Source organism: Cynara cardunculus (genome assembly GCF_001531365.2).
Source record: "Cynara cardunculus var. scolymus isolate 2C chromosome LG 5, CcrdV1, whole genome shotgun sequence".
Lineage (NCBI taxonomy): Eukaryota > Viridiplantae > Streptophyta > Magnoliopsida > Asterales > Asteraceae > Cynara > Cynara cardunculus.
Genome location: NC_037532.1, coordinates 12,177,376 through 12,185,391, shown reverse-complemented (window position 1 = coordinate 12,185,391; position 8,016 = coordinate 12,177,376). Strand labels below are relative to the sequence as shown.

Genomic DNA, 8,016 nt, shown 5'->3' with positions numbered 1-8,016 from the left:
TTAGGCGTTCAAACTTATTCATCTCCTCTTACATTGCCAAGCTCTAGTTTGGGTCTTGAAGAGCTTCTATGACTTTAGTAGGTTCTACCTTTCTCAAAAAGGCTGTAAATAAGCATTCATTCTCGTATGTAGAACACGTTCTCACACTAGATGTCGGATCTCCTATAATTTGATGTAGAGGATGATCCCTTGTCCATTTGACCATGTGAGGCAGGTTGAAATGTTGTCTTATCAGCGTTTAGGTCTACATACGAGCTCAGAGGTTGATCTTGTACCATTTCAAGAGTAGGAGCAGTCTCTAGATTTATAGCATTTTGATTTACTTGAGGAGTAGCAGCGATGGGAACAGAGATTTCAGGTTGTTCAGTTGACATCGGGATCTCTTCTGTCACTTGGGGAGTTTTAGTGTTCGTGGTTGCATTGAGTATTTCATGTGATGTAGAGGGTTCAGAAGGTGAGTCTGATTCATCCACATTGTCAACTTGAACACTGTTTGGAACTAAAAGAATTTTGTCAATTTTAGATCTTCCAAAATATTTATCATAAAAATTTTCCAACAGTAAGTCTAAATCAGAAGTATGAGAGTTTGAGATAGAAGTCTCATTGGAGTTAGTCTCATGGATTTGGACTCTATTGATTTGCTACTCGGACTCCAGATTATTCATATAAGTTCATATATGCATCTTCAAATGTATTTTTCAATGATTTACATATAAACATTTTCTTCTTACATTCTCATGATATTTAACTTTTTTTTTTAATTACAACCTTCCACTAAACGATTGATCATACATATATTTTAGTCTTATTTTTTTATTGTGTAAAAGTACACTTACAATCTTTTTTTTGGTATCTTTGATGTTCTACAATCTATTTTTAGTATTTTTGATATAATATCTCAAACATTTAAACGAAAGTTGTTACACAAAATAAGAATTACGTTCCATTTTCATACTCATAACTAAATCAGATATCTCAATATTTGAAACGTCACATTTAAAATAGCAAAATGAAAGTTGTAAAGTATGTTGCAGAAGTAGGTCGAAATCAAAACAAAATACGTAGTTCTACGTAGTTTCATGCAATTTACTTCCACCACAATAAAATCAGGCTTATAAGACGTCAAAACTATCTAAATGCTCTAATAGACTGTTTTGTAGGATTTATATTGTAGAATCAAACACTTGTGTATATTATGTAAACGTGTTACAATAGCTTAATATGATGTTTTGTAGTGTTTTGAAAGTTATCTAGGACCCTTTCAAAATAATGTGTCGTATTAGTTTTTTTATAAGACATTTATGAAAAAAATGTGATGTGGAAACCACAAGCGTGGTGTCTGATTGGTTTGAGATTGGCTCCAAATGTCAAAAGTACCAGGACGTCCCATGTTCAAATCCAATAAGAAATAAAAATCCCCTTGTTGCCACGGAAGTTCAAATGCGGTGACTCCGGGCTATCTGCAAAACAGGTGGTCGCTCTGTGATTAGTTGACTCATATAGCGGGTTGAATATCCGGTTAATAAAAAAAATGTGATATGCACACAACTTTTTATATAAGACATTTTTTTTTCAAATAATGTCATAAAAAAATTAATAAAACGTTTTATTTTAAAGTTAGTTTTAAAAACTTAGTAAGACATTTTTAAGACCCAAACTTATTGTAACGAAAAGAAGTATTTGGTATTCATTAAGATACCGCGTGTATGATGCATATGCCATTTTAATCCCACAAAAAATGCCATGAAAATAGGATAAACTTTCTTCTTCTTCTTCTCTTTCTCGTCCATTGGATTGCACAATCAAACCCAGCCATGGCTCTCGCTAGGATCAAGAACCGCCTATCGTCATCATCGTCACCGGCACCACCGCCATCTCCGATGCCACCCACCAGCAGAGCGACCGGCTCACGCAATGAACCAGCTTTTGGCCATTATCTGGACAAGATGAAGCACATGTCCGATCTCAATCTTCCTGAGTACGTCAATCGATCAATGATTGCAGATGTTGAATACCGGTTGATTAAAAGCAAGGATCGGAATTCTATTAGTGAGGTGATGAGATCAGTTGGAAAATACGGAGTTTTCCGGATTAGTGGACATGGGATATCGGTGGAGGAGCTGCAGCAATCGTTCACGGAGGCGGAATTCTGCTTTGGATTGTTGGCAGAGAGGTGGAGTCGGGACGGAGATCGGGAGGAGTTTCAATGGTCACGATCCGCCCTTGCAGCGGCAGAGCGGCGGCGAGAAGTTACACGAGAGGAGAGGTTTCGTAAGTTCAGGTAACAATTTGTTTGTAACTTTCAGCGTATATAATCTCGATACTACATCTAGATGGTTAAACACAGCTTGGTCCGGCCCAATGAGGAACCAGAAACCATGGACAGACCCATAGAAGGGTATACGGTGCATCTATCTGTCGGTTAAAATTTTTACGTCGTTGTTTAGAAGGTGTCACCTTATGATATTCAAAAGTTGAATAAGGTGCAACTACCTCATAATCAACCAAAAATAGAACTCTTGAAATCAATCAAAAAAACCGAAAAAGCCCCTCGAAATCAATAAAAAAAAAATTCTTCGAAATCAAGCAAAAAACTTTAAAAATCTCTCGAAGCAGTGGAATTAGGCTAAAAACACATCTGAGTGATATTAAACGTTAGTAAAAACACATCCATAAAAACCGTGTTTTTTGTAATTATTTATTGTCTATCACTACAACAAAATTGAGTTTATAGGACACCCACAATCTTTAAGCGTCCCAATAGACTGCTTTATAGAACTTAATTTATAGGACCAAAATATAAAGCGCCTTATTTAAAGGTATTGTAATAACTTTATATGACGCTTTTGGGCGTCTTAACAAGTTTTTTAGGACATTTTTAATACAAAGTGTCGTATTAGCAACTTTATAGGAAACTTTTAAAAAAGTGTCATATAAACTCATTTTTTTATAAGAAACTTGTTTTTATAAGACATTTTTTCAAATAGTGTCATAAAATTGCTAACCGGACGTTTTATATTAAAAGTGTCATAAGAAACTTATTACGATGTCAAAAAACGTCATATAAACTTATTACAACGCTTTTAGATAGAACACTTTGTTTTTTTGGTCCTATAAACCAAGTCTTATAAATAGGTCTATTAAGACGCTTAGAAATTGGGAGTACCCTATAAACCCGATTTTATTGTAGTGTATGGTATATGGTGCCACCGCATAAAAAAAATCCTGGCAATCTAATTTTGACCGGTTAAGACCCGTGAGTCTAGCTAGACCGGTTACACTTTTATGGAAAGTTTTAGGCCTGGACCGGTTATGTTGTAACGTTAACAGGACCGAATCGGTTGTAGGGATTAGGACCAAACCTATCTCTTCAAAACCAGGTCCGGAAGACACGGTTACACTCCAACCACTTGGGGTCTGCAATAATACATATAAATTGGGTATATGCACAATTTTTACGATAACTAATTTTAAAACATAGTTTTCCTTTTATATCAGAGATAAAGCAAGATTACCCGATATACATTACTATAAATTGGGTATCGCCGACCATAATTACGAACACTCAAAATCAATCAGTAATTTCCGATGCAACACTGACACAAATCCCATCCTGCCAGACGAAACAAAAAACGATCAGTAAATTTTATGGTTTTCTACAGATCACTGATCGGATAAAAAAAAAATTATTTTTTTAACTACTTGTCAGTCAGTGATATTATTCGGTAGTTATCAATCGGTGATGTCTTTCCCCATGATAGACTTTTAACAACGCATTTTTCCATCGATGTTAAATCTTCTGTTTTTGTAGTTATATTATAACTCTGAACAATTCGGAAGTTATGTGTATTTTTAAGTTGGATGTCTTTATGGTCCGTTTACTTTCATATTAAGGTTTTAAGTGTTGTTACGTATTCATATTGCAGCCAAAAGATGGAGAATCTTGCAAGTAAACTTGAAACCATTGCAAGTGATGCTGCTAAGATTGTAGGAAGCCATGGAAGCAGGAAATCTCGAAAAAAGATTAAGGAAAACGAGACGAGAATGACGTTATTCAAGCACAATAACTCGGCTCTTCAACCTCACACCCCACGTTCCCATACACCACGTTTCGCTGATGGAAAAACAGATGCGTGTTCGTTCGCTCTGAGCCTTCATATCCCAACTGAACATGGCGATTTTTGCCTCTTGTCCGATGAAGGCCCGTTGTCGTTTAGAACCGGCCCTGAAACAATCGTCTTCACACTTGGAGAACAACTTGAGGTAATCGATATCTACCCTTTAAATTTGGTCGATAGGTAGGTCATGTTTCACAACCCTCAGTTGACTTTGAAAAAGTTCTGTCTCGTTAACTACAACTACAAAATAGTTCATGAACATGTTTTTTTTTGAAAAAGTTATTTCAAGTAGCGTTTCAATAACCTTTAAAGATTTTTCCTTGCATTTTTACAATTAAATCCCTTATATTTTTCTAAGTAATTTTGCAGTATGTCTTTTTATATTATTTTATATTGTTATATAGCTTATAAGCTATCTATTTGAAATGTTGTTTTAATCGGCATTTCATAAGCTTCAAGAGTTTTTTTCAGCTTTTATACCCGTTATAGTTTTTTATATCGTTTTTCAATATGTTCATTCAGTTCAATTTATATTATCATCTAAGCTAACAAATAATTTATCAACTAACAAATAGTTTTTCAGCTAACTTTGTAGCCAACAGTTAGTTTATCAGATAACTTTTACAGCCAACAGTATATAAACTTAATATTGAGTTGTTTATAAAAGTAATAGATATGGAAATGTTTGAATGAAGGAATGGAGTTGTGGAGAGTATAAAGCTGCATTTGGGGAGATAAACATAGAACCAGAAATACAAGCAGAAGGAGCATACTCTGTGGAACTCAAGTGTTCACCTTCCGTTCTAAACGACGCCGTTGATAGAATCAACACCATTTCCATTACTGATCAAGTCTTCTTTGTACTTGCACTTGGTCTCCTTTACTCCCTGCTTTCCCATTTTCTTTCTTGATCCATTTCTTTCACTTCACAAAACAAGTTTTATATTTTTATATATATATATTTTTACACTTTTTATTTCAGGTTCAACAACTTTAAATAGAATTACTACAACAAAATCGAATTTATACGACACAAAAATTGTCTACCAAATTCTTAGAGACAAGAGTCACTACTTTCACTTACCTTATATAGTAACGTTCCTTGCCATCAACATGGATTGATGGTAAATGTTTATCGGATAAAAGTCATCGTTACTGTGCTAAACTTTCGATCTTTGTCTTCCCTCTTACCGGGTAAGATTCACGGCCCTTGTTATTTTCATCTGTTGAAGTAATTGAACTAATAAATGCTTACCAAGGTAAGTGTTTCGTAAACGACCCCTAAGAGTCATAATAATTATAAGACTTACAACTTATAAGGCAAGAATATTGTGTCTCTTATGTAAAAATGCTAAAATTAGTTTATACAGGGTAAATAGAAAATAAAAACTGCAAATCACATAATGAATACTGTTTTTTAATTTGTCACAACAATATCACATCATAAAAAGTTTTCAAAGCATTATCATATTATTTCCAGAACAACATCACATCATTGACAAAACATTATTATATCATTATATATCGACAGCAGATTCTTCGTTTAAATCCCCACATATAGGGAAGGAGGGAGGGAAGCGATGAGTGAGAGGTGATTAGTTTAAGAAAAAACCTTAAAAAAAATGAAAAACTAAAAAACTTCATCATGTCTATTTGATTAAAAAAAATTGATGGTCCAGAATTTAAATGGTATTCTCGTAGATAATATGAAAATAAGCAAATTTTTAAATACTCCTAAACTATAGGCAAGGGTATTTATGGGATATTAAATGTTCCAATCACATTTAAGATTTAAAATCCCTGCTTTCTTGCCATTATCATTATTGATTACTATAAGGTATTTGTACAATGTAGCAAAATACATCTTGATTTTAATGTTTTGTTTTATATTTTGGTTCTATCGATGTTATAAAACGATTTTATATGGTTTTGAGAAAAATAAAATGTTTTTATTTTTGAATGTAATATTATAATTTTTTTTTAAATAAGCGAAATTAGTATTAAACCAACTATTTAAAAGTTCTCATTTTTTTATATAATTTCTTTAATTTAGTTTTTTTATTATAATTTAATTTAAGTTTAATAATGAAATAATGTATTTTTGGTTTAATATTATAAATTTTATAAATATAATTCAATGATTATCCTAATTATATTTTAGATTTTTTATATTTAAAATGAGATGTTTATCTTGTATTTGATTATGTTTATCTGCAGTTAGTTACATGAATTTAGATATAGAGCTTTAATAAGTTGTACTTATGCACAATCTACTTGCAATCTTGAGTTTTAAGTAATATGCATTAATAAATAGTACTTTAAGCATAAAAAGTGGTTTTTAAGAGTTTTTGTCAAATGATTTATAAAATAKTATAGATATAAATTCTAAATGCAAAAATCAACTTCCCATAGAAAACCATATTATCAACACCAAATTCCATTCTTTAATCTTCAAACACCAAACATTTCTATTTTCTTCGTCTGATTCAACTCTCATTACTTCTTAGTATTAATTTTTTATAACCGTTTCAATCATGTTGTGAAAAGAAATCGAGTAAATTGGTAAATCTATTCACCACGACACTGCTTTTCACAAATTTTCCTTTACCTCTCAATGGGATTACATTTGTGTTTTCCGATCCTTATCTGGTTTTCTTAGCATTTTCCTGAGATAATTGGCGAGCTCTATTCTTTTTATTCTGCAACCTTCAACGGTGTTGTTTATCGGACACCTTTTTCACATTCTCCGAACATTATAAATACATGAAGGATCCATTTGGATTTTCCAGCTTCTGTGAATAAGCATGAACTTTGGTAATAGTTTTGAGTTTGTTCTCCTTCTTTGAACCAACTATTATATAGTGATCGTTCACATGTGTATGCATAAAAAAATGAAGAACATCTTTTCTAGGTTTTATGCCTATGTGCATGCAACCTGAAAAATGAAGAACATTGAATATGATGACACATTCATATGTACATGCAACTCAGAACATGGAAAACGTTGGACATAATGACACATTTACATGTGAATCGGTCCAAAAATTTAAGATGGTGAATATAGTGACTTATTGACTTGTGCATGCAGCCGAAAAGTTGAAAGACGGTGAATACGATGACTTATTCACATGTGCATGCACTCAAGAAATTGATAAACGGTGAATACAGTGACTTATATACATGTGCATGTTACTCAAAAAAATGAAAGACGATGACTCATTCCCTTATACATACAACACAAAAAAATGAAGAACATAAGTAACAGTTGTGAAGTAATATTTTTCGGTAGATTGTGGAATATTTTTTCTCTTGTAATTTTTGCTTAACTATATATACATACATATAGGGGGCTACTTTTAAGAATTTGCTAATTTGTGAGATCCGTAAGATCCAATTTAAACCACAAAAAATTAAATGGAAAAAAATCTAAAATAAATTAAAAATCTTTTTCTTCTCTCCTTCTCTAAATCTACGAGATCTGATATAGTTTGTGAACATATTACTAACACAAACTAAATCAAGAAACTGAATTTAAATATACCATTTGTTAACACGCTGGTAAAAAAATTGTTAAGGGCTTTTACATGGTGTTTTCAGTATGTTCACCTTGTATGCGCGATGTGTATGTTAATACAGAGATTAGAGAGAGAGAGATAGATTAGAGAGAGAGGGGGGGGGGAGGAGTATAAGAATTTTCTTAAAAATGCGTTAATTTTGATTTAATAAATAAGGACAATTATCTTCTTAATTATATCATTAATTAAAAACATTAACCATCTTAAATATGTGGTTTCGAACAAATCTTTGGAGTTTTCAAAAAATTAAATCCATATTAAATCATGATGGAATATTTTCAAGAATTTTGATAGCTTTCTTTATTTAAGGAATTTAGTGAAAT

The 8,016-nt window shown here is 32.3% G+C and overlaps 1 protein-coding gene across 1 annotated transcript; it reads left to right on the top strand.

Annotated features, from left to right (window-relative positions):
• Nucleotides 1–1,814: 1,814 nt before the first annotated feature.
• LOC112512824 lies at nucleotides 1,815–5,029 on the top strand. Its single transcript, XM_025118964.1, has 3 exons — nucleotides 1,815–2,281; nucleotides 3,927–4,263; nucleotides 4,814–5,029. The coding sequence occupies exons 1-3, from the start codon at nucleotides 1,815–1,817 to the stop codon at nucleotides 5,027–5,029; spliced, it is 1,020 nt and encodes a 339-aa protein (XP_024974732.1).
• Nucleotides 5,030–8,016: the final 2,987 nt, after the last annotated feature.